The sequence below is a fragment of the Nomia melanderi genome, chromosome 11 (genome assembly GCF_051020985.1).
Source record: "Nomia melanderi isolate GNS246 chromosome 11, iyNomMela1, whole genome shotgun sequence".
Taxonomy (NCBI): Eukaryota; Metazoa; Arthropoda; class Insecta; order Hymenoptera; family Halictidae; genus Nomia; species Nomia melanderi.
In genome coordinates, this window is record NC_135009.1 from 13960752 (window position 1) to 13987365 (window position 26614).

General features: G+C 44.5%; 3 protein-coding genes across 8 annotated transcripts in view; 1 reads left to right on the forward strand and 2 right to left on the reverse strand.

The window, feature by feature from the left end:
- The window catches only part of LOC116432212 (uncharacterized), a 22253-nt gene extending 18160 nt beyond the window's left edge, over positions 1 to 4093 (reverse strand). Inside the window, exons 1-6 of one of the 3 annotated variants that reach the window (XM_031988763.2) lie at positions 3974 to 4091; positions 3868 to 3898; positions 3586 to 3702; positions 2982 to 3098; positions 2469 to 2793; positions 2314 to 2372 (exon numbers count right to left, since the gene is read on the reverse strand). In XM_031988763.2, the coding sequence (XP_031844623.1) occupies positions 2314 to 2325 (12 nt within the window). In that variant the 5' untranslated portion in view covers positions 2326 to 2372; positions 2469 to 2793; positions 2982 to 3098; ... (1 more) ...; positions 3868 to 3898; positions 3974 to 4091. Of the gene's footprint in view, positions 1 to 2313; positions 2794 to 2981; positions 3099 to 3585; positions 3703 to 3867; positions 3899 to 3973 lie in introns of all 3 variants that reach the window. The other 2 variants (XM_031988764.2, XM_031988762.2) reach the window with 2 other exon arrangements.
- A 90-nt stretch (positions 4094 to 4183) lies between these two features.
- Positions 4184 to 9367, forward strand: Sirt6 (sirtuin 6). Of its 3 annotated transcripts, XM_076371855.1 has the most exons (7): positions 4184 to 4641; positions 4867 to 4994; positions 5518 to 5636; positions 5708 to 5831; positions 5963 to 6136; positions 6575 to 6698; positions 6851 to 9367. In XM_076371855.1, the coding sequence occupies exons 1-7, from the start codon at positions 4576 to 4578 to the stop codon at positions 7337 to 7339; spliced, it is 1224 nt and encodes a 407-aa protein (XP_076227970.1). In that variant the 5' UTR covers positions 4184 to 4575; the 3' UTR covers positions 7340 to 9367. The 3 variants fall into 3 exon arrangements, with proteins under 3 accessions (XP_076227970.1, XP_076227972.1, XP_076227971.1); XM_076371857.1 differs by lacking the exons at positions 4184 to 4641; positions 4867 to 4994 and adding an exon at positions 5037 to 5266; XM_076371856.1 differs by lacking the exons at positions 4184 to 4641; positions 4867 to 4994 and adding an exon at positions 5044 to 5277.
- A 1345-nt stretch (positions 9368 to 10712) lies between these two features.
- LOC116432177 (uncharacterized) overlaps positions 10713 to 26614 on the reverse strand; it is a 77993-nt gene continuing 62091 nt past the window's right edge. For both annotated transcript variants that reach the window (XM_031988678.2, XM_031988676.2), the window contains exons 2-4: positions 19186 to 19256; positions 13444 to 17769; positions 10713 to 12894 (exon numbers count right to left, since the gene is read on the reverse strand). In XM_031988678.2, the coding sequence (XP_031844538.2) occupies positions 12325 to 12894; positions 13444 to 17769; positions 19186 to 19256 (4967 nt within the window). In that variant the 3' untranslated portion in view covers positions 10713 to 12324. The remainder of the gene's footprint in view (positions 12895 to 13443; positions 17770 to 19185; positions 19257 to 26614) is intronic.

Below are 26614 nucleotides of genomic sequence, written 5' to 3' on the forward strand. Positions count from 1 at the left end.
TTATCAAGTTTAATTGCCAAAGAGCATTTCATTGTTACCAGAAAATCAGCTCGTCCCCGTTTATTCAAACGTTACAGGCTCGCCCCGGTTAAAGTTACGATCCTGAATCCTAGTATTCAAATCGAGCCGTCGACGCAGAAGGAAAAGAAGAGCTGTGCGTGAAGTTTCTTTCGCGATGAATATTTTGTTTTTATTTTCTTCGGCTCGCGGCATAAATCGCGAGGCGGTCGCCGGAGTGCAACGTTCCGCTTTTTGTTCCAGCGACGTGTGTTTGTAGGTCGTCGCGGTTTGAAACGCGATCGATGCGTCGACGGAGCAACTGAATCTCGCATGATCTGGATTGATCATTAGTAATCGGTGATCGAGCGACCTACGATTATGCGTTGACCCGTGCGTGCGGGGAATATTCGCTGATCAAGGTCACTCGGTGGTTCCACCTCTTCCTTGTTACTCGCTACTCCCACCTTTTGCTTCTTGTTTTCGCTTATTGGACTTGAAAAATATTTTTCTAGTCTCGACGACTGTGTATACACGTGTGCAGAGCGAGCGAGCCAACCGTTAGCCAATTGTATGAAATAAAAAGTAGAGAAAAGTAATGCATTAATACATGTATAATTGATTTTGGAAATTTCTCTTTAAACGAAAACTGAATTGAATTGTAGAATCTATTTTACTTTATTACTGGTGTAGCCTGATATATCCAAAATGTGAGATTCATAAAATGGTGTACCTTTGAGATGACCTTTGTTAACACTACCATGTCTACATAACCAAACGAATTCTCTATATTTCATAGCAATAAATCCAATAACAAAGAAATTGATTTTAAATATAAAATGTGAAAAGTCAATCAATCGCATTAACCCCTTGGCCTATGATTTTTCTCAATTCTGATCGATATGGCTACTTTGTCATTAATAATTTCTTAGAAAAAGAGAAAAATTCTAAGCATACGTTATGCCTATATTTCCTTTTAAGTATAATAGTTGATTACAGAGAAATGATATTTACTTTGAATTCGAATGAATTAATATATATATTTGTTGAATAATGTTGAAAATCTCTACCAAGGGGTTAACGATAAAATGTTTTAAAATTACAGTCGAGTTGATTTGGTCAATCTCGTTTACCTGTCACTTAAATTTACCCGTAAGTCGTTTATGTATAAGGTGTTCCAAACGGAAGTTACTTGGCATCGAGTATGTGGAATGTGCTTTCACTTAACACCAAATAACTTTCGTCTCGAATCCTTTTCGATACGATAAACAGTTTACAAATAAACTTTTGTGATAGAACGAAATCGTACACCCCGTGTATCTGTAACCGATAATCCCAACCTGTTATCGAGCCAGTGAATCCGTTGTTCGTGTCCGATTTCAGTTATCTAACGGGCTAAATTCAAATTTTATCGTTCCCGCGTGGACGCCGGGTACAATTCGATTCACGTTGACGGTCTGGAAACCTGAATACGTTAACATCAATACGCGTGACAACGCAACAAACGCCGTAAGATCAACAGGGCAAGGCTCTTGAAAATTGATTACCTCGAATGACGTCAGTTTCTTGTAAGATTTTCCTGATCTCACCTAGTTCCGTGTCGGTTCGTGCGAAAAGCCACGTAACCGATCACAAATGTCGCTATACTCCATCAATTAATTTTACTTCCGTGAATACTTGTCGGTTACGCGCGGACCGTCTAAAAAAATACGCTGTTTCACTCGAAACGACATACCTACGAGGTTTCATTAGCAAAATTAACACGTTGAGTGCCGTATAATTTTGCCGAGAGAAATATACAAAATGAAAATAACGTAGCATCAACTCATGCAATTGAATCACGTTATTAATGCAGGTTCATCTCGTCGAATGTCACTGCATTATTATGGCATTGCTTCTAACATGGAAAAGTTTTCAAATAATCATAGTTTAATCAAATAAATTATAGTAATTCGATTTGAGGCCACCGACTCCATGGCATCCAACGTGTTAAGGACCATTACAATTAAAATTATAGTCAGCCAAGTTAAGGGACAGTTGCTATTATACCAATAATCAAGATGAACCGAGTCCTACCTGTTCAAGTACTTCACTATGATTATTACATTGAAATATACATATAACAAAATATACGTATAAATACAATTATAAATTTTCGATTTTCATTCTCTTTAATTTTCGTCCATGAGGGATCATTTCCACTCGAGTTTGCACAATGATCGTTGGGGCAGCCTGTACACGCGTGACATGGGCTATTCAATTCAAAACGTGGCGAGAAACGGTCACGATTAATTGTAATCGAGAAAAAGGAGTTACCTTCATGGACATGTTCGATGGGCACGTGTAACGTGGCCTCGCAGGATCAAAGTCGTCTTCTAACGCAGCAGAAGGATAGCACGCTTAATGTTAACGTTGCAATTGCATCGCGGTGCATCGGGCATGCTTACAAACGTGTGTCGCGTGTCACTTACGACAGCAACGTGTTTTTCCCGGGAGACAGGTGTATTGACATCGGATGACACTATACTATCACAGGCCGTGTTGAAACGCGCGTTAACACTGACACGTTCCCTCGTGTTTACGATACGCTAGGCCACGACACGCTGGCATCGTGATTTACCGGATGACTCCGAGTCACCGAATGCCCGATGAAACTGTTCGGGCCTGGTTATAGACTGGGACCGTTTCCGTTTGAATCCGCTTGGCGGTGCCACCTGACGAGCTTCTTTTTTCTTATATTATTGATAAAATTCTGGATATCGGATTTTTAGGAACAATTTTACCGTGTCGATTCTCCTGGAAGATAGAAAAAAAAGTAATAATACTGTATCTCGTTATTGATATTTTAAAGGGATGAACTTTGAAAAAGAATAGATCCTGTTGTAATCTCTGCAAATTATAGTAAAAATTGGATTCTGATCAGTTCCTGAAACTGATGGCGCCATCCGTGGAGTAATGATGAAGCTGATAGGCAAATGGCTTACCCTCAGGGTATTACAGGAATTTGACCACCGACGAGAGTCAAGATAGACTGGTCGTTCAATGTGAATTTTAGTCACCAATGTTACCAACAGAGTATAAGTAACGCTGATTTTCTTAAGCTGTGGAAAATACCATAGATTTATAAGTTGTGCTAATGCACCGATAGATTAGTAATAAACATTTGTCGGTAAAACAGAAAGTAGGTATTAAAAATATAATGATATTGGGGTATTTTAAATCTGCATAACCATTTACGACGAATTTGAAAGATCCGTTACCTACGTGGATGTGGGGACATCTAGTAATGGCGGAGGCAAATTGTGTCTTGACTGTGTCATTAAGTCGGTGACGGTAATATCATAAAGATGTTATTTTCACATAATCTTTTAAAGCTTTTACAATTTCTTGGATATTAAAATTAAATCCTTGAAATGTACTTTAAGATGCAGATGATGCAAAGAAAAAATAATTAACGCGAGACACTTTAAATGCAATCTATCTCATCAGGGCTATTTACCTTTTAAATGAATTTCTTTGGAACGGCTAAATTTTCAGGTATAATAATAAACTTTGCTTATACTACAAGGAAGTACTTTACAGAAATACCTATAAATTGGTTCACAGCCAATTAGTCCTCCGTTCAACATGAGATTCCCCAACGCCAAAATGATTGCCATTTTTCAAACCAACAACGTTCATCATTTTCCACGGTATGTGATTCTACTGCAATACATACATCAGTAAATTAAAAAAACAGTAACAAAATTCCAATACCTATATTGAATATTCTCACATTTCTAAACGTTTCAAATATTAAAATAAAAATCAGTCTTCTATAACAAGGAATCATATAATTCGAACACCAGAGATTCCAATAAATAAACTTACCAATGAATTCCATTCCCCGAAATTCCCGTCGCTGCAACGGTACAGATAAACATAAAACAAACGACAATTAAAAGTCAGAACGCGCGCTGTCGCGCTTCAAACTTACACGCTGGCTGATCGATAAAAAGACGAAAGCAGCAGGAACGAAAGCGCGCGCTTTACACGACAATTCGTCAACAAAGGAAAAGATGGCGGGCGGCGCGGGGGGCGATGGGGGTAAGTGTCCGTTTCGAATATGCCGCCAATAGGCTTCAGCCTCGACCATCAACTGACGGGTGGCGCTGACTAACCGCGGCATGAATTGAATGGACGCGAGAAACTCAAGCGTCTGCAACGCTAAAGCCAGCAGTTCCGGGTTCGCCTAAGGCGCAGGCGCCACACGTTTATTATCTTCTTTCTGTTCAAGTGCCATTTCATTGCATGCAGTGCAGTCTATAAAACAGAGAATGCGTTCTCGGTGGATCTCGAGTTTCCTATCACTTATCGTCATTCGTAGCGTATAAACATAACAGCACGCGGTCATTAACTTACAAATTGTTTACGTGTCGCGCGCGGGGACCGCACATGAGAGCTGGCTGATATTGGCGTCGGGATGCTGGTTACTGCGTGCTAGAGAAAAAAAAACCGGATCGCGAGCCATTGTCAGCGTCTACGGGGCATTCGGAGTTTCGGATCGAATTTACTGTGCCGCACCGAACCGAGGGCAAAATGTCATGCAGCTACGCGGACGGGCTCTCACACTACGAAAACAAAGGAGTGCTGGGTGTCGAGGAGGTAAAAAAAAAAAGCGGCCCCCCATTGTCTCTGGCTGTGTTTGGCGGGAGTCTATCGGTCGCCCGCGACCTTTCCCCGAGTTTGACCCCTTTGTTGTTTTCTTTCCTATCGCTGGAGCTACTCTCCTTTCTTTTTTTTCTCCTCTCTGTCTCTCTCCCTTTTCTTTTCTTTTACCCCCCTTCCTTCCCCCGTTTTAATTTCCGTTATCCGTTTGTCTTTTTCCAGCGATACGACAGCGTCGAGGCGTTGCGACTAAAATGCGGCCTCTTAGCCGATTGGATACAAGCGGCGCGTCACGTCGTTGTTCACACCGGCGCCGGCATCAGTACTGCTGCGGGCATTCCGGATTTTCGGTGATTATCATTTGTAATTTTTCGCTCGAATCCCCACCCTACTTCTATGTATTTCCATCCCCTCTCCCCAGCCGCCCCGATGGCCCTTCGTCCCGATCTGTTGTGCGCCCGAAAGCGCCACCGGTCAATTCTTTTAAATTAATCAAGCGGTAACGGCTGCCGCGAAGAAACAACCGGAATCCGTTTCGGTCGTTCTGTCCACCATTGTTGAACACGGCTTCGATCACGTACCGAAATGCTGAGAAATTCCCAGACACACGATACGAACAGCTGTGAGACGAAAGTACTTTTATTTTTACTTTTATTTGTTTTTTTTTTGGAAATTAATTATTTACGCGAAATGAAATTTTGAATAATTTATTTTTGATTATTGATGTACGTTATATCCTTTTTTTTTTGTAATGATTGTATTGTACTTGTTGGAAATGATCATATGTATGGAATAGGGTGGTTTAAATATTTGTATACTTAAATGAATTAATTTTTGTGTTTGTTACTTGTAATTTGGTGTTTGATATTCTAGAGGAACAAATGGGGTATGGACATTAGAACAGAAAGGTCTGAAGCCTACCATGAGTATCTCATTTGACGAAGCAATACCTACAAAAGCACACATGGCATTAAAAAGATTAGTAGATGCCAGTGAGTATAAGCAATGCCAAATGATTATTTATTGGAAATGTTAGATTCATATCTACGTTGATTTGTTATAGAAAAAGTTAAGTTCATCATAAGCCAAAATATTGATGGCTTACATCTTCGATCGGGGGTACAAAGGCAACATCTGGCAGAGTTGCATGGAAATATGTTTACGGAACAGTGCGACAAATGTGGCAGGTTAATATTCTGCATTGAAAATAATATGTTTATAGAATATAAAATAATATATTTCTTATAATGCGCAAGATCTACTTTGAATGTACCTTCTGTAATTTGAAAAATTCATGTACACTGTACTTTTTTTTTAGACAATTCATTCGGAACTTTGCAACCAAAAGCGTGGGCAAGAAATCTTTGGACACTGTCTGTCGATCAGAACAGATAGGTGGTCGTCCATGTCGCGGCCGTATGCATGATACCATTCTCGATTGGGAACACAACTTGCCAGACAGTGATTTGTCGTTGTCTGATTTGCATTCTAGGTAATTCAACATTTCTGTATTAATAAAAATGTTGATTTACTGGTACCTCATGTTCCATGTTATGGCACGCGAAGGGTGGAAATTTGGAGACATTGTGCAAATTTTTGTAAGAAGAAAATGAATCGAAATGTATCTGCGAGAGAAAGATGTAGTCATTTGCAAATATGACTGCCCCCTAAAATGCGTTTGTTCACTAAAAATTTGGTGTTTTTTTGCGAACAGATGAAAAGAAGAGTGCCTAATGGTTGTTGAAGTACATATTACATGTTTATAATTTCGATGCGTCTGTGCAAGTATACGAAAAAATATTTTGGAAAGCTTTCATTGATCAGAAAATGCTATCTCGGTGTCTCAGGTTTTAGTTGACAATTATATTTCATTTACACGGTACCAGCAATACCGGCTAAAGAAACTAATATAGAGAAAATACAATTACAGTGTGGCTGACTTGAGTATATGTCTGGGGACGACGTTACAAATTATTCCCAGTGGTAATTTGCCTCTGTACACCAAAAAATATGGAGGTCGACTCGTTATATGTAATCTACAACCCACGAAACATGTAAGATAATAGTTCCATTCTACAATTAATTATAATTCCCTACTAATCTATAGACTAATAAAATTCAAGTTGCCTCTATACAAGTTATTCAATTATCGATTATCGCTCAAGGAATCGGTATAGTTCAAATGGAAGGTGTTTCTTGATTTCAGGATAAAAAGGCAGATCTGATCATTAACGGTAACATTGACGACATAATGATCAGTGTAATGAAAAAGTTGGGCCTGGAGATCCCAGAGTACGAGAGCACAATGGATCCTACACGAAACTCCGATACAACATCCAAGGAAATGGACTGGACCATACCGACCAGCAGAGTGAAGGAGATGAACGTTTTGTACAAGAAAGTATGCAAACCGATGAAAAGGAAACGGAAAACGTTTATGTACGAGAGGGAACGAACGGACACCAAACGCGAGGTGAAGTCGAAGAAGCCGGCGTTCATGATGAAGCAGGAGATAAAAGCAGAGGATCCACTGAACGCGCCCAACATAGTATGCAACAACCCGGTATCTGGCGACGTGAGTAGTAATCCTGTAAAACTTGAGGAGGATCTCAAGGACCAACTGGAACCGTTCGAGTTCTCCACGGAGAGCGTAGCTCAGCCGGATCCTGATTTACAAGTGTCCGATATACTGTAGCATGAAGATTTTAACATATGGTGATCTTGACGACCTAATATTCTTGTTGAGGGGTCTTTCTATTTTGGAACATTGAAAACAGTTAAATTTCAAATTGAGCAACCTTCTCTTGCAACCATAGGTTCGATCACGTTTCATTTTCTTTTTTAAACGCGTCATTATAGAAATTGAGGAAGGTTGCTGATTTCGAGAAAGTTGCGACTGACAGGTTTCCCTGTAAGGAATCTGTGAAAGGTGATCTAACTGTTTCAACCGTTGAAATAGGAAGATCCCTTTTAGTCCCAGTCCACGTTCAATTTATCCAAGAGTGCATATGGAATGGATGTTATCTATATGTGAAGAATGCCTAAAGTGCTACTGATTTGTTTATACAACAAAAAAAAAAACAAGAATGGAAACAAGAAATCATATGCAGTCAAAAGGGGAGGAGGAGGATATGAAAATGTAACAGAAAAGTTCGGTAATTCGCTTTTATCGTCAGAAGTCAGAGAACGCTGCGCAATACGTGTAAATATGTGTAGTAGTAATTTCGTGGTCGCTTCATGTTTTGTCCGCTTGTCCCATTTTAATCGAGCGTATGTACGCGCGTAGTCCTTTCCTCGAGGTCAGTGCTTCAGCGACTAACGTTGTATCATACTTCCGACCTACGCGTAGATGCATGCACATCATGGGTTTTTTCCATTGTCGTAGTACGTCTAACGTTATGTACTTAAGATGATTTATTTAGAATCGTTTGTAACACGTTGATAGAGATTCCGAGTAGATCTTTCAAGAGAGAGAGAGAGAGACGTGTACTTGAAAATGATGACCTGGTGAGATAGAAAATCCCAGTGGGCCTGTAAACACGAAGACCGTTCTCAAAACCGTGTTATAACTGTCGAATTTGGGACGGTCTTCGCAATTAACATGTTGAATGCCGCACGATTTCAAAGTGCAGAATATGTGAAATGAAAAGAATACAATATTAAACTGTTTAATTGTCGCAAGAGACTTGCCGAATGTCAGTGCATTGTGTAACGTTACAGGAATGTTTTTTTAGTGATCACTGTTTAATTGTGGGAATTACAGTCATTTCACTGGGGCGAGTGTCACCGGTTGCCCCCATGGCATTCAATGTGTTCAAAAAGAAAGAGAAGTTTTTAAACTTAGTTTAGAATAGTAATGATTCGCGCAGCATTGAATGAGATGTCAGACCCCTACTGCAATAATTCCCATTCTTGATAGCTGGGCCTAAGTGTTTGTCCTCCATTTCGATTAATTTTTAGCGTCTGGCAACTTGTTCTGTCGTTACTTCCGAGTACACGTATTTCGTATTATGTTTAAGTGCGTTTAATTGACACACACACATATATATAGAGATATATATATATAAATAATATGATATATATATATATATACACTGTTCGTGTTTTCTGAAACTGTGACCAATACTTCCGTACGTTGTTCGCGATACAAAGGGGGCGATTAAGGAAGTTCTATGATGATGTTTTAACTGAAATACTCGTTGCTAACTTGGAACGTTTAAGATTGAGATCCTTTTAATAGAAAGCTCCGTACGAGCGTCGATGTTGTTTGGTCATTTAATAGTTAAGTGTCTCTTTCTCGTTAAACGCACACGTTTGTATAATCGCGACAGCGGTACAAATCTATTCAGACGAACGTCGAAGCGAACAATAGACACACGAAGTTCGCCGCCCGCTCCACGACGGTGTTACGCGCGCGCGTCGTTTTACGCGTGAGCAGCGAGCCGGAGAACGGAAGTGCAAAGGTTTACAGGAAAAAAAATTCAAGGGAGATGAAAAATATAAGCGAGTCTTTCTTATATCGGCATTCGACGCTATTCAGTCGATAGCGTGTTTTACAAGTAGAACGCAGATTAGTAAAACGTGTAATATTTATATGTACATAGCGATACGCGCTTGGTTGCTCCTAATAATTTATTATTTTAATTGACATTATTTACTGGACGTTACTATTAGTGAAATATTATAACATTTGACGGGAAATAAAACTATGGAAATGGGATAATTGTGGATGTCTTGTTCTATTTATATCAAGCTGTGAAGTTGGTTAGACTTCTTTTTGTATGCATCGATGAATGTGTTTAATTGGTTCGATTGGTCTTTTGCTAATGATAAGTCGTACGCAGGTCTTCTTATTATATTATATTATATTCTTATCCATAGGCGAAGTTTATGTCAGGATATATAATCATGTACACGTGGGTCGCAATGATTACTTCATACCTTAAACTCATTTAACCCTTTGCACTCATATAAAATTTGATATTTAACATTGTATAATGCATCAGCGTGTGAAATATTGGGATAAAAAAAGCTTCCCAATTTGCTTATGATTTCTCTCTGTGTTAATTACAGAAAATATCATCTTTGTCTAGTTAGAGAATGTTAAGTATTTCCAACGAAATACTTCCTAGTGCAAAGGGTTAATTGGCTTCAAGAAGGAAATAGTCGTCACTTCAAAGATCCAAACGTGGTTGTCTCTAATAAATAGATCATTTTATATTCTTCACATTTCTCTTCAGGCGTGTCATAGACACGTCCTGATCCAACGACGTCGCACAAGGTCTGAAACAGCATTTCTTCCTTCAGAGTGACTCAAGTAGGAAAACTCTTAATTAGTCATATTCTAATATCTAAAATTACTGTCGAATTCAGGAGATTAATTTTTTCGCGCGGACCTTGCAATCCGCATTAATGATCTCACGAGAACAGAGATTCAGACAAATTTTTTTGATTCTTCATAGAAGTATCTACCTTTTCAGTAATTATAAGAAATCAGAGATAAGTCATTTTGACCTAATTCTAGTGTTAAAAGATGGCGAATAATTTGCGTTTAGATTTCTCTTTTTCAAAATATACGTTCCGTTGGTTAATGAACAATCCAAGCAACAAAAATATCCAAACATTTGCGCGACCTCGTTTACGTGTAATATCGAGCACAATCATCGAATTCCGGTTTTCGAATATTTCCTATTTCTATTCGTTCGCATGGGCGCGATCACGTTTAGCGTGGTCGGGTCTGTCCGGTCGTGTTTGTGTCGCGATCGATAAGACATCGGATCGCCTATACGTGACCCTGAACGCCGTTAACCTCAAAATTATGGGGGCAATTACCCCGCCAGTTTGCCCAGAAAATAATTCCAACTTCTCGACGAATATTCCCATAAGATCCTTGAAATGAATTTTTGTTTGGAGCCTAGGTTCTCTAAAAAATAGTCAATAGTCAAAAAAAGTCACCCCAAGCGAATATTATTGTTTCTAGTCCGGGTAATCTAAAAAGAAAAATTGTGGGTATTTTGGAAAGCCTCGAGCACCGTTGAAAGTCACCCCGAGTAAACTTGAAAACTCAATTTCATATGAACCTGCGACGATTTCTGCACAGTCGGTTTTTTTATTATAAAACAATAAATACAGTGAGTTTATACAGAGAAACGTAACAGTAATAAAGACGCAGAGATAAAAGGATAGAGACAGAGATAAAGATAGAGAAGGATCTAGAGGAGAATCGAAGATCAAGGGAAAATATCGGATAGAGAATTACAAGGGTGAACGAAGAAATTGCACGAAAATAGAAGGAATTAGGAAATATTGAAGGAAAGTAGAGAAAGAGAGGTTGTATAGGAAATAGAAACGTTTTATCGGCTCGGTTCGATTTCGCAATTACAAGGGAACCGAGGCTCGACTATTTGGTACAATTGCAGTTAAATACCGTCTTAACACGGACTATGCACGACGCGAAACATAGACCTACTCAAGTGTTCAATTAGGCTATCTATATACAAGTATATCTATACGCGACGGAATATAAATCGAATGTATATATATATTTTGTATATCATAAATTTTCTATATTGCTCTATGTTTTGCGTATTATCATCGATGTTTCCTTCTTAGCAGTTTTGACTTAACACGTTCCCGGCCGAGAGAGCAGAACGCGACGCGTACCGATCGGGTCCCGCCCTGTCCCTCGGCTCGAGATCTCTGGTTTTAAATACACGACGAACAATAAATAGTATTTACGTATATGGCTAACATAATTTATTGTGTAAAATGTATCTTTGGGTTTTATCGGCGCGAACCGATGGAGGAAAGCAGAATATTGTCTGAATGTTGTGTACGTGCTGTCCATTTTGACGCTCCTCTTCATGGTTCGAACCGTCGACGCAGTCTCGTCTGTCCTCTTCGTCCGTCGTTTTGTCTCTGCTCGCTCGCTCGCTCGCGAATAATATTAATATGTACACCACGCGGAATAGAGATAGAGATATATACAGATAGAGAGATGAAAGATACATACAGAAGTAGACGCAGTTTATATACACTAGCACGTTTCGAAATTACCGACGGAGAGCGAACCGTTGAAAACGATTATCGGCTACGCAGTTGACGCTTCGTCGCTGACACATCCGAACCGAACTCGTTCTCGCTCAGCACGCTATTTACATTACGCGGGAACCCGATGAGATCTTTTCCGTGATTCGTTGTTAAATATTCGACGAACTGGTGACGTACTTTTCATTATCGACGCGATTCTCGTCGCGTTGGTCAAACGTATCATCGAACGGTACTTACTGTCCAGACATAGAGAATACGGTTGAAACTAGCCTAACAGACTCGACTCTAAGGGACACGATTCGTTGATACGATTACCATAACGCAGAACCGAGTAACAATGAAGACTACGTCACTAAATAAATATGGATAAATAATATATACATATCCTTACGTCTAGAGTAAAAACGAGTCTCCGCGAGATTAAAATCAACTAAAACGACCCAATACGGAGCAGCGTGGGTCACGGGTATATTTACATATTTCCTTTTACTTAAGACTATCTGCTCTCTTAGATCTCGGGCCAACGATCCAAGGATCAACCGAGTCGCGCGGTTGATCAACCTCTGGCGCTGGAGGCGAGCAGTTTAAGGCACGGTCGTGTAATGTCCGGGACAGCGGTCGAGTGCGGCCTTACTCGTGGCTGCGTTTCACTCCGAGAAGCTTCGCCGCGTCGTCGGCGGACGCCTGGAGCACGCGGTCGATGAAATTCTTGTCCCTTATCCCGAGGAGGTTCGAGATCAGGTCGTTGTCGGCGCTCTCACTGGTCTCGGGGTTCACGTTCTGCGGGATGCTGGCGAGCTTTCCGGTCAAGGTCGTCAGCTTCTCGTAGGGGTTGAACCTCATCAGACCGCCGGGACCAGCGTCTCCTGTTGCGACCGGGGCGACGGTCGGCAGCGAGATCCTGTCCTGCGCCCTCAGGTTCCCAGAGTTCGCCGCCACTAGAACGGGCGGTTGCTGTTGGCTTCTTGGGGTTATGGTGGGCGGTTGGATAGGCGAGTTTTCCTCGTCGCCGCTGGTACCTACGTACATGGTGGAGTCGACCGACTCGTGCTTCTTCCTGTGCCGAAGCATGCTGTGCTTCAGCGTGAACCTTCTGCAGCAGATGTCGCAGGAGAACGGCCGCTCGCCGGTGTGCGTTCTCATGTGCCGGCGCAGGTCCTCTGCAGACCAGAATCTCCTCATGCAGAAAGCACAGACCACCTGGGAATGCAGGAAGAGTTTTTGAATTTCACGCTCGAGCTTAATCGTGTAGAATATATTCGATTAACGCGTTCGCTACTGGAGTGACATATTTGTGACGATATATTTTGTATATGCAAATGAAATTAATCAGATATTTAACAGGTTGAATGCCGCACGATTTCAGAGGAAAATATTAACATTTGATTGAATTGCAGTGTCATTATCATGCCATTATCATATCACATATACAAATCTTTTCAAATAATCACAGTTTAACTGAGCAAACTACAGTAATCCGATTCGGTTGATTCACCGGTGACCACATTCAACCTGTTAACCATACTCTATTCACTTTTCAACTATGATCAGTCCTTCAACAATTTATTAGGAAAAGCATTTTCATGCTTCCTACTCCAAAACATAAAGATTGACAATAGACAAGTAACACTTAATCCATCTCAAAAGATAAACGCATAGATCTCTTCAGTTGAAAATGTTCGTCACAAGTCTGTCACGACATCGTAAGTGAACGTGTTACCAAATATCACGACACCTAAAGACATTCACCTTTCTGTTACTGTAGTCAGGGAAGCGTCCTCTCTTCTCTTCGCCGTCGCTGGGATTCTGCGACGGTGGCGGCTGCTGCTGGTCCTCCACAGCATCGATGTCCATATCCAACGCGCCCTTGGCCACCAGCATCTCGTAGGACCTCTTGTGGTTCGCCTTGATGTGCTCCAGGCATTCCTGCCGCTCGGAGAATCCGCAGTCGCAGAGATGACACTTGAACGGCACGTCGCTGGGCCCCGGCGACGACCTCGGCGACAGCCGTCTAGACCTGGACGTGTCATTGGCGGACGAGGAGGTGTTGGGCGTGGTCTTGGCCAGCGCGGGCATCGTCGCCTCGATGCCCTCGGAGATGCTCGACGACTGGCTGTCGTAGTCGGTCTGCTCGTTCTGCTTCGAGCACTCCTGAGGGCTGTTCTGCGGCTCGCTGGACGGAGAGTCTGGCCTCGACTTCGCCTTGCGCGGGTGCTTCGTCGAGCGGTGCTTCTTCAGGTTGCCCAGCGTGGAGAAGGTCGAGCTGGGGCACTGATTGCACTTGTAGGGCCGCTCGGGTACGTTCCTCATCGAGAACGAGTTGTTGCTGCCGCCCGTCACGGGCTGGCTGTCCGGCGACGACGAGTTGCGAACCCTGCGCACCTTGTTCGGGTTCGCCTTGTGCTTCCTCAGCAGGTGGCGGTCGCAGTTCGACTTGGTGGTGAACAGCAGCGAGCAGTGGACGCACTGGTACGGCTTCTGGCCGGTGTGCGTGAGGATGTGCCTCCTCAGGGAGGACGTCCACGGGAACGGCCTCTCGCAGTACGGGCAGATCACTCGGTTCGGCGCCATCGAGTACGCGGACTTCTTCTTCTTCTTGCGCTTCTTCTTCGACGGACTGCTGACCGAGTTCACCGAGTTCACGGAGTCCGACTTCTCGTCGCTGCCCGAGTTGTTGCAGTCGCTGTTGGACGCCACCAAGCCCTCCTCGTCGCTGAGGTACTGCGGCTGGAACTGCTGGTACTGTTGCGACGCGTTGTCCAGCAGCTTCGAGACGCTGGCCAAGTCGGTCGCGCCGTCCTCCATCTTCTCCGTCTTGTCCTCGGCGGGCTCCGCTTTGGCCAGCGTCTTCGCGTCGTCGCCGGCCTCGCTGGCCTCCGTCGGCTGCTCCGATTCGGACAGCTTAGCCTCGTCGCTGGCGTTCTCGCTGTTCGCCGACTCGGTGTTCGTGGAGTCGCCCTTAGCCTCTTCAGCCTCCGGCTTGCCGGCCTCCGCGACCGGGTCCGCAGCCTCCAGCTGACCCCTGAGCAGACTGGTGGTCTTCTCTTTCTGAGGATCCTGATCCTTGTCCTGCGGATCCTCGTCGATCACCAGCTCCTCCTCGGAGTCGTTGTCCTCGGCCTTGTTGGCCTTCAGCTGCTGCGCCAGGATCGCGTACTTCACCTGGTCCGATATCGGGTGTTTCGCCGTGTACTCGCTCGACTGCTCCGTCTTCGGCAGTATGCTCGGGTACGTCTGCGCCGCTTGGGACGCGGGTTGCGTCAGGTTCTGCAGCAGCGTCGGGTGACTCGCGGGTGGCCTGCCCCTGGTCGAGTGGCCGCCCCTGGGTCTCTGGCTCCAGTGCTGCGGGTGCTGTTGCTTGATGTGCCTCTCCATGTTGCTGCGCAGCGTGAACCTGGCGGAGCAGTGCTCGCAGGTGAACGGCCTCTCGGTCCTGTACCGTCTCTGCTTCTGCTTCGGCATCAGCACCCCGTTCTTGATCACCATCTTCACCGAGTTCGACGAAGACGTACCCTCGGGCTTGTCCCGGCTCACGACCGGCTTGCTCGCCAGCTTCGACGAGATCAGCTTCGCGTAGTCGGCCTGCTCGCTCGCCGACTGCGCGCCCATGTCTCTGCCGTGCGGGTACGCGTTGAACCCGCCGGCGCTGATCGGCGGCTCCACGAGGGTGCCCCCGCTGGTCAGCTGCAGACCCCTGACCAGCTCCTTCTGGAGCCTGTCCTTCATCGAGAAATCTTGTCCAAACATGTGGGGATTGAACAAGTATGGCGGCAGTATCCCAGCCCCGACGCCGCCAGGGAACGACCCGAAGTTCCTGTAGATCAAGTGGGCGTTGGCGTACAACGCCTCCAGCGACGTGGGCTGGGAGCTGCTCTGTCCAGCCTTTAACAGAGCCTCGGTGAGCAACAGCTGGCTGGTGGCGCTGTACAGGTCCTTCTGGCTCTTCCCGTACTGCTCCTGGCTGGCTAGGTACTCACCGTCCTCCTTCTCCTTGGACTTCTTGCTAAGGTCCAGGACGTCCATCGACAAGTCCAGGGGCCCGTCCTCACCGGCCCCCTCGGACGCTGAACTCTTCTTCAGGTTCATCGGACTAGCCTGAATTCTTTGGTGCGAGTCTGATTTGGCATCATTGACTAGAGACACGCTACCCTCCGACGACCTGGACTCTACGTCCTCCTCTATCTTCGCGTAGTCCAGCCTGGCGTCCGTCGCGGACTTCCCGTCGTCCGCGCTCCGCTGCGCCAGCTCCATCGCCTGGCCGGGTCTCCCGAACGCGTCGCCCGCCTCGTAGCACATGGACAACGCGCCGTGGAGCTTCGCCTCCTCGATTATTCTGATCTCCCCGCGGCCCTCCATCGGCGCCGAGGGGTAGTGCACCTGCGCCTGGTGCTGCAACTCGTCGCGGTCGGCCGGGTAGACCAGGGTCTTCCTCGCGTCGTCTTTCGTCACCCGCGACGAACTCCTCTCCACGCTCTCGGCCGTCGAGTCCTCGTTCGGGTGGTAGATCAGCACGCTCTTGATGTCCTCCCTGGTCAGCTTGCCGTGCCTGTTCCGAACGTGCCGCTCGCAGTTCGCCTTCGTGGTGAACGCGTACTTGCACAGCGAGCACTCGTACGGACGGTCCCCGTTGTGCGACCTCAGGTGTCTCACCAGCGTGTTCTTGTCCGTGCTCGTGTACGGACACATGTTGCAGGGATACGGCATCCCGGGGGCGACGCCCATGTGCGCCCTGTTGTGCCCCTTCAGCGCCCGCAGGTTCGGGAATATCGCGGTGCACAGCCGACACGGGAACTCGCCCTTCAGCTTCATCTTGCGGAACTCCGCGGCGAACGCGTCTTGGGCTTCCTCCTCGTGATACTCGGAAGACGCGGTGCCCGACGATCCCGAGGAGCTCGCCCTCTGGCTGAACTTGATGGCGCTCTCGGGCGTGCTCGCGTCCGACCTGGGGAAGTTCTGCAGGATCGGGCCGGACGTGACCGAGATGATGCTCTGAATGTCGGCCAGGTCCTTGCCCTCTTTCGCCTCCGTCAGCGCGGACTTGTTCTGCAGGTCGAGGCCAGCGAAGAAGTCGTCCCTCCTCGACTGGCTGTCGTCGGTCACCCTAGTCTGCGCGATGTTGGTGCCGCAGTCGATCTCGTGCGAGTCCAACGCCGATCTGCACGGGAACGCTCGCAGACACTTGGAGCACTGGAACTTGGCTACCTCCCCGGACGCCGGACGGTGGAGGGATTGCTCGCAGACCGCCCTCGCGATCGCCGGGAACTTGTCCGACGAGAAGTCGACGAACGTCAGATCGTTGAACCCGACCACCGAGTTGCGCAGGTTCCTCGCGGTGTTCCCGGTCGAGTGGTCCGCGAAGTGGATCATGAACCTGTGCAGGTTCAGCACCCGGTGGTTCTTGAAGGACAGGTTGCAGGACTCGCATTTCGCCGGGAACTCGGGGTGGCAGCGCTCCAGGTGCGCCTCGAGGAGCGCGCTGGTCGCGAAATCCTGCCTGCCGCATACCTGGCAGTTGTACGCGTTCTGGTTTTCGTCCGGCCTGGCTCTGATCTCAGCGCGCGAGTTGTTCAAGAGGATCTTGTGCCTCTTGTGGCCGTCGCTGTCGGCCAGGCAGTCCGAGCTCTTGCGCTTCAGGTTGCCGGGCTTCTCTTGGCGGTCGATGTAGTCCGGGGAGTTCCCTTTCGCGACCTCGTTGTTGTTGAACTCCTCGATGTGCCGCCTCTTCGGTGGCCTCTCCGAGTCTGTGTTACTGCTCTCGGAGTCCGTGTAGCTCTGCGGCGAGGTGGACCGGTGCGCGGTCCTCAGGTGCCGGTTCATGTTGCCGTTCGTCGTGAACGCCATGTCGCAGTATTTACATTTAAACGGCCGCTCGCCAGAGTGTACCAGCACGTGCCTGTCGAGCGAACTTGCCGAGCTCAGCACCTTGTTGCACACGCCGCAGCAGTGGTCCTCTTCGCCGCTGCAGTCCGTGCTGCGGGGCGAGTTGTGGCCGCGCAGGTGGTTCGTCAGGTCCCTGGAGCTCTGCAGGACCGTAGGACACGCCGGACAGGGATGCGTGTTCTCTGTTAACTCAACCTGTAACAGATACGGGTAGTCGTTAGAATGATTACGGGACGGTTTATGGTCGAATTATTTAACCCTTTGGTTCGATTGGTCTTTTGGTAATGATACATTTGTTCGATCAAGGTTCTCGATTCGCTTTATACCGTGTATACGTATCTATGGGGAAAGTTACACTAAAACTACCAGACGGATCAAAACGACCCATTCTCGATGCTTTTTTCTTGCAGTTATTAAAAAGATAACAGATGTTTCTCTAAGAAATTGTTGAAGAAATTAATTTACCAATACGGAAATTGAGTTGTAAATCGATTGATGTCTCGATATATGCATTCTTGGAGTTTCTATAGAAGAAACTCAGAAAGTCGATTTAACTGCTCGGTAGTTTTAGTGTTACGTCAGAATTCAACCCTTATTTAACCCTTTGAACTCTCTAGGCTCAAATATTGCACCAGTTATAATATTAAATATTTGAATGAATCTTAAAGAAACTGCTCTAAAATTATTCAATTTTCCACACATCCGAATTTTGTACTAAGGAAAGTAAAGGATCGAAGAAATGTTGCATTTCTCATTTTCGCTAGGAATACTATAAAAATTAGTTGCAGTTGCTGGTAGATTACAAAACAACCTGGTGTGCTAAGGGTTAACCCTTTACTCGTGAGGCGACTCTGATTTGACGCAGTAAAACTATAAAATTTGATATTTAATATTATACTTAGTATAATGCAATTTGAGAAATATTGGAATAAAGTAGCTTTGTTCCTCAATGTAAAAATGTCAAAAAATGTGAAACATTTCTAGTGAGAAACTTCCGAGTGCAAGGGTTAATGCGAGGTATGTTTGTAGCGAATTAGTTGTGATATAGTGTATTATATATTATAATATGTTATTCTAATTACATGTATTTGATATACGTATTTAGCGAATGGAAGCTCGGACCACGTTCAAACGAAGATTTCGGATAACGTAATAAAGGGTTTGTATTAGTTTGAATTCGATCGATCTGTTTAGAAATGAAAAGTGACGGAGAGTGCTGGAAGAAGGTGTAATGGGAATAGAGGTTACTGGGATTTTTGTAAAGGTTTTTCTTTAAGGATATCGATCCCACCCAAGTTCAAAGACGAGTTCAATGACTTTGAGGCACGCCACTGCTATCAGCTTATCAGTGTTCAAACTATTGATCCTTGAAGCCTGCTGTTGCTACACAGCTCTCTTCGGATAAAATTGGACGGGGAGGACGTACCGAATATTGTCAACAAACTATATTGTACACTTTCATTGCACCTATGATTGTAATACAGGGATTAAAGAAATGTCCAGCACACCGTAACTGTGTCCATTGATTTGGAGTTTCATCGAAATTCCGATTCTAAGGTATTCCATTTGAAAGATTAATGACGACGATAATGAGATTAAAAAATAACTTACGCTAGATGGCGGCGATGCTACATCAGCTTGAGCCTCGTTGAGTCCGTGGTCGTGTCCGCTCTTAAGTGTAACTGAAACAGAAAAGAGGCGATTAGAATTGACATTCATGATAGTATCTTCAACGTACGAGAACACTTATCGAGACTCAATCGAAACCCATTTTCAATGAAACTGAGAAGCTGTAAGCTTATCAACAATATATCTCATTTTAGAATTCCAGAACTCGCGTAACATTAATTTAACCCTTTAATAACCAATATCGGAACTTCTCGAATGGAAGTTACAAAACTGAAATGTCACTTCATTCTTTTGTTCTCAGAATAATATAATATTTCTCCGTTATCAATTGTTACATAGCGAAATAGAGGATAAGATGAACCAGCAATTTTTACATCTCTTGGTAAATCATTACCACGTTAAGCGCCATGTCAGTGATGACCGACGCTTCTAAATTGAAAACACTCGTGATATTCAAGATACTTGAGTTAATAATATTGTAACGTCGAATTAGACGTAGACAAGATTTTCTAAAATGAATTTATCAAGAAATCATACATAAATTAGGGAAAGCTATTTCCTTTCAATATTCCACGTATTGATGCAGTATATAAAGTTAAATGATAAATACAAAAGTTTATTTGAATAAACTTCCTCGAATGCAAAGAGATAATCTATTATATCAGTATTAATTAATAAGGAATGTATCCAAATATTAATGGCCACTGTTGACTGTTGTGACCACCTTAAGGTAAACTCAAACTAAAAAGAAACAAAAGTCTGTCAGCCAAAAAGAAAGGTCAAAGTGGTTTATTTGTAGGAATTTATCAATGAACAGATACTTATTAATAATTCACAATTATCTACGGCAAATTCAAGGAAAGGAGAAAAATACGAATACATATAGATTTTTTATTTTCTCAAAACTTCATTATCAACTTTCCACGAAACAGTCGACCGACGAACGCAAACTGCCAATGGCGTCAGCGTTTCCAGGCCCGTTTTCCAGGCGAGAACCGTTTTCCGTCTTGCGACAATAATGGCGTATTGTTTGTAAATTTGATATTTAAACGATCGTGTCACGGAGATCCGCCGTATTCCGGAAGCTGATAGACGACCGCAAAAGAACGCCGCCGGCTCTGGGACAATGACACTTATCAGCGGCCTCGCGCGACGCACGCCTGACCGCAATCCGCTCCTATTTACACGCGTCTGGAAACGTCCCCAAGGATCCTGGAGACGACACTGGAGCCGGCTGACTTCCGAGACTGATACGGGAACGAAAATACACGGCCGGAGCAGGAAAAAAAGGGAGTCCGATTAGCGGCGATAACGCGGCGATCCTCGTCCGCTCGCGAACAACAACGCGATCGATAAAAGTAAGTAGGCTTCATGGACGATTTATGCGCGCGTAAGATATACACCGAAGATCCGCGAGATAAACGGGTTCAATAATTTGCCTAATTTCCTGCGGAGTCGCGTTCCGCGGAGCGAAGTGTCTTCTGGGAGAGAGTTATCGATTCAACCCCTTGCCTTGCGATTCATTTCTCAGCTACGATCGATGCGACTTCGTTATTAATAATTCGTTAAGGAACAGAACAGAGTTAGAGGCGTACTCTATATCAATCTTTGCTTTAGAGTGTAATAATTGATAAAAGAATAACATTAAATTCGAATTCAAAGCGATCGAGTTCGTGCTTGTTCGATTTCTCTTGAAATCTGCTTCCTGCTGTCGCATTGGTTGATACTTTATATTCATTGAATACTGGAAATGATTTCGAATTTAGTTTCACTTGGATACTTCGAATACTCAAATAAACTGAAAATTGTTACAATTTTTATTAGATGCTCTAGTTCTAGTGTCAAAGACAAACGACGTGAGTTTTCAATTGAATCACGATGTTATGCATCATTTGACAAGATCAGTATACTTATTATTAGACATTAATTGAGTCTGTTATCGGGAGAATCGGTTAATTCGAAATTTCGGATTTTTAAAGATTTTATCGTTAATGTGGCTGATTGGTATTAAATGTTTGTTTGGAACAAGCTTCTTTACGTTCGATTTGATTTGCATTTGTATTTCAGGGGAATTTTATCAATCGATTCGCTGCGCCGTTCTCCGTTTGTTTCACAGATTTCACCGGTGAGTGATTCAACCGTTAAATGCCGAGTTCAGCGTAAGGCGATCAGCTGAGATCGGCGAGAATCGTTTAGCGGACGAGTTTGTTCCTTGGTGGTGAGTTGCCGGAGTTACGAGGAACAGGTGCGAACGAGCGGTCTCGAATGAACCTGTTCCCCCGCGTGGCTTCTGTGACAAACGCACCTACCTGCCGGCAGGTGACTTTATTCATGCGCGTAAATCACGCGGGCCAAACGGGTTTTCGAGCGGGTCAACTTAGCTTGCGGTTTGCGTTCGCGTTTAGCCCGAGCGATTGCGCGTCAAACGTGGGATATTAATTCGACACGAGCGATTTATGGCTCTGCGACCTGTTTTCCCTCGCGCGACAGGTTTTTTTCGCGTTTCAATCGGTTACCGAGTCCGTTTACGCTCTGCGGTTAAAGAGATCTTCGGTCGATTTCGAAATCGGAAATTGTTCGTTCTTAATTGTACGGAAGATTCAGTGAACTGTAATTAGCCCTTAGTTGAACTAATCTTTGATTAAGTAACATGAAATTGAACTTTGTGTAATATTTTATATTAATATAACACGATTCTGGAGATGATGAATATTCATTTTGAAATAGACAATGGTAGAATTGAAACTGTTAAATTTAAAAAATCTAAAGGTTGAAAATTAAACGCCATCTTGTGATTCAAGTATATTGTCTGGCACAATTGAGACATTTTCTATTCAGAAAGTCGATTTTTTGAAACACTATCGACCGTCGTTGGATACTTTTGATAAATCAATTTTGTCAACTTCCTCTTCCCGTGTCCTCTGTGTCACGACGGCAATTTCGTCACGCGATGAACAGTCAGCGTTTTATCACTCGTCGGAGATCCGAACAAAAATCGGTTATCTGCGATCGCGGGTAGCCGTTTATCAGTGTTTCGTGAAATTTCGCCTCGAAAATTCCTCCGGCCGGCGCTCGAGGAATATATCGGTCGCCGCATGAAACCCGGTGAAATTCGGAACGGGCTCTCGTGTGTCGCGGCAGGTGGAAATCCAGGTGCTTTCCATTTCTAACGATCGCCGATCACAGGGGGGACGGGCGATCGTTACGAGGCTCCGTGAACCACGAAAACTGCGATTTCTATTTTTTCCTCTCCGCGGAAATTGCGCTTTCAACCGGTCAACCGGCCCCGGAGAGATCGAACGCAATGAATCGATTTGAAAAATTCTGTCTCGCGACCGGATGTCGTTCTTTCCACTGAAAATGATCGTTCGACGGCTAACGCGTTGATAGAACAGTTCAGAGAAGAATCGACGATGTTTCTTAGATTGTGATCGTTCGAAATGATTACGCGGAAGATGGAGAGCTTCTTAGAAATCACGATCATCGTATCTAACTCGACTAAAAGTGTTACTTCATCTTCGATTATTTAACGATTATAAGCTTTTAAGTTTCCAATGATTTCAATTTCCTAATCCAACGATTACAATCTCTCAATCTTGCAATCATTACAATCCCTTAACTTCCCAGCTACTACAATTCCTCAATTCCCCAACCTTCGCTCACTTCTCACAGAATAATTTCCCACAACCAATCAATTCCATAAACCCAACCTCGCGACTCCACATTTTTCAACTGTAACGACCATAAGCTTCCAAGTTTCCAATAATCCCAATTTCCTAATCCCCCGACGATCATAATCTCAGTCTCGTAATCATTACAATTCCTCAATTCCCCAATCTTCGCTCACTTCTCACAGAATAATTTCCCACAACCAATTAATTCTACCAATCCAACCTCGCGACTCCACATTTTTCAACTGTAACGACCATAAGCTTCCAAGTTTCCAATGATTTTAATTTCCCAATCCTCCAACGATCATTGCAATTCTTCAATCCCCCGACCTTCGCTCACTGCGCGTCTCACACGATAATTTCCCACGACCAATCAATCCTCGCAACTCCTCGCGTTCTAGAATCCTCGGGTTCACCGAAATGATCCTCCACTACGAAATTCTCTCCCGGTGCTATTTTCGTACGCGAGCAGCGCAAGGGTTGCCGGGCTCCGAAGGGCTCAGCCGCCACGCCCTACATCCGCAATGCACCCCCTGGGAGAGCCCGGTGTGTCGCAGAGGGCCGTGGAAAAGGGAGCAGTGTCAGTCAGTCCATCGAGGGCGTACATGCGCACTTCCGCCGACTCCGAGCCGCCTACGAATCATAGGATGCTGCGCTGAACCAGTGGTGGGGGAGATCCTCGCCATTGGCCGCCTCTCATCTGTCCGAGCTTTTATCTCGTTCCCCTCTCCACCGCCCCCCAGCCAACGGTCGCCTCCCCCCTCCTTCCCACGCCCCACCGCTCGGTCTCTCACCGTCTCTTTCCACGATCCGTTTTATCTCTTCCGCGGCTCTCCCCTTTCTGAACGATCCGCTCTGTCTCTCCTCCCCTCGCGTTTCACGGTTCTTCACGAGTCATCGACGTATTTTACAATACCTATTGCACGCTGCAAACGTTGCTGACATGGATTTATTCCGTTGGTGTATACAATTCTGATGTGTTCTTTGGGCAGTCTCGAGGATATTTGAATATATCGAAGTTTTATATTCATTCTCTGACTCACCCTTTACCCTCTGACCTGTGAACTCTTTCTCAACTCGATACGGCTACTTTGTCATTAATCATTTAGAAGAGAACAATTCTAAGCATGTTATGCCTATATTTCCTTTTAAGTGCAATAGTTGAATCACGTTGAAAATCTTCGAGTCGCACTCGTTGTAGGGGTTAACCCTTTGCACTTTGTAGGCTCTACGGCGCCACTTATATTATTAAACATTTCGATGATCAAAAGTGAGAAAACTACCCTATAATTATTGCATTTGCTGCACACGCAAGTCTTTTCCTAAGAACAAACAAAAAATCTAAGAAATGTTATTTTTTCATATTCATCACGACTAAAAATGTCTTGGAGTTGGTAGATTGGAAAATCAGGTGTGCTAAGGGTTAATGTTTCAGTAAGTAATAATGGATACATTTGTTACATATTATTCGGATATTCTTCATTCATCAGTGACTAAAACGAGCAGTAACTAAACCAACCCCAATTCCATTACCTCTTCCATCCGACCAAAACACCCCTTTCTCCAAGTCTCGTCCAACGTCCAACCTTAACACTTTGCCACGTAAACACTCATCAAAACTCCCATGTACTCGAAACAGTCTCTATTAATCAGAAACTGAGAAATCAAGATTCTCCTAAATAATTGCTCTATCTTTCTTATATCTCATATATCCAACAAAATTCGTTCGACACGTCATGAAAGAAATTAACGTCCACGTTTCTGTAAAATAAGTCACCCGAATTCGGATGACATGGCAGTCAAAGTGTTAAAATAATACACTTCCAAGAACAACCTTCTTCATCCCCTTTCCTAACGTCTACACCATGGTAAAAAGAATCTTCCATCGACATCCCCTCCTGAATTCTCTAATCACCTCGGACACTTTCGAACAATAACTCACGGATCCTCCCCCGCGGCAAGGGCGGTCTGTTCCAACCCTCGACACATTTCCATCTCTCCCCTCGGCAGTTCCCCTTTTTTCGTCTGTCCCTATCTTCCGCCACCCCCACCACTCTCCCCGTATCTCCGACTGTCTCTCTCTCTTTCTCTTTTTCTCTGCTCGAGCAGCGTCGTTCCGTCCCTCTCTCTCTCTCTCTCTTAACATCTCCTCGCGCTTTCTCTCCCTCTCTCCTCCGGTCCCGCCAACCCCCTTCATCCCCGCTCTCTCCACGCTCGGATACACCCACGCAGCACGCAGGAGAAGCAAAGATGGCGGTCGGTTAGTGTGTTTCGAGAGTCGTAGCCCTGACAACCTTGGACCTACCCACCCGTGACACACCGTGGCCACCCTCTGCTGGCTGGTGACCACCGGTGACACACGCGCCTCTTTCTTTTCCCCCTGCTCATTTTCGCCTTTTTTTCCAGCGTCTCCGTCTGCCTTTCCGGTCGCACAGCGGAATCACTCGGTGATCCTTCTGTCGAGGAACTCGGTACGATGGAACGATGAATTTTGCTTCGAGTTCATCGAATTCATCGAATTTCAGTATTAACGCTAGAACTATTAGACTCATTGACTCAAACTGACTTATTTCTGGTCTCTTTTACAATTACTGAGAAGGTACGGATACTTTTATGGAAAACTATTAACGAAACTAATTTGGTAATAGCAAAACTGAAGTACAACTCACTTGAAGGCTTAATAAACGCTTATGGTTTTTGTACAGAAATTGGTAAACGCCAGTTTAAGTGATCGGTAGTTCTAGTGTTAACACTAAAACTATCGGATGAGTCAAAGTAACAATTACTGAAAAGACAATGGATCTAAGAAATGATTAACCCTTTGCACTCCGAATTTGTTGCATTTTTCCCTCAGTATTTCTGTATTATGACATTTTATTTGAAATGCATTTGGAAAAGTAGATTTTTAGAGAGCAGTGTACGACTCTTCTTACTAATAACATTGAAAATAACATAGTATCATATATTTGAAATATATCTTTACAAAGAAGACGAAGAGTCACCTTCGACATAACAGCGCAAAGGGATAAATAGTATCAAGTGATCAATTTTGTCAATCAAAGCTGAAACAATGTAGAAACACGCGGAAAGCGTAACGGTTCGGTTTCGACCCTGAGAAAATCGATGGAATCTCTTCAGTATTCCGAAATCTATAAAAATAGATACTTATTCGATGAATCATAGCAACGAAGAAAAGTCGCAGGTTCTCACTGATTCGAAGGGAAATTAGAATTGAATATGAGTTCGGATTAGATTCCTACCGAGCAACATGATATTTCAAGATGAATGAGCGGAAGCGCGCGTGCTTGTTCTAGCGGAGCAAACGTTTGTTACGGAAAAGTGAAAATGTTAACATATGTTTAGACAATATGCTTATCAACGCCTGTCATGCGTGAGTTTCTTCGAATCTATACAGAAGTCTGCAACAGAGAGAACCAGCTCGCGTCCGAAACTCTTCCACGGATGAACCCATGGAAACGTTATCTATCATCAACATCCGCAGCCTAACAATTACATAATAACCACGAAACGGCGAGATCAGCGAAGAATATGGAAGAATATCGTTCGCTCGCCATAAGCGAACTCGAGCCGCAGAATCATCGTTTCTTCGAACTTTCCGAGCCACGCGACGCAGTTTCATCGTCCATTATCTTTTAACGATTTCCTTTATCGACTACTATTCGCTCTGTGTTTACAGCTGACTCCAAATTTCTCAGACCTCGCGCCGCTATAAGTTCCTC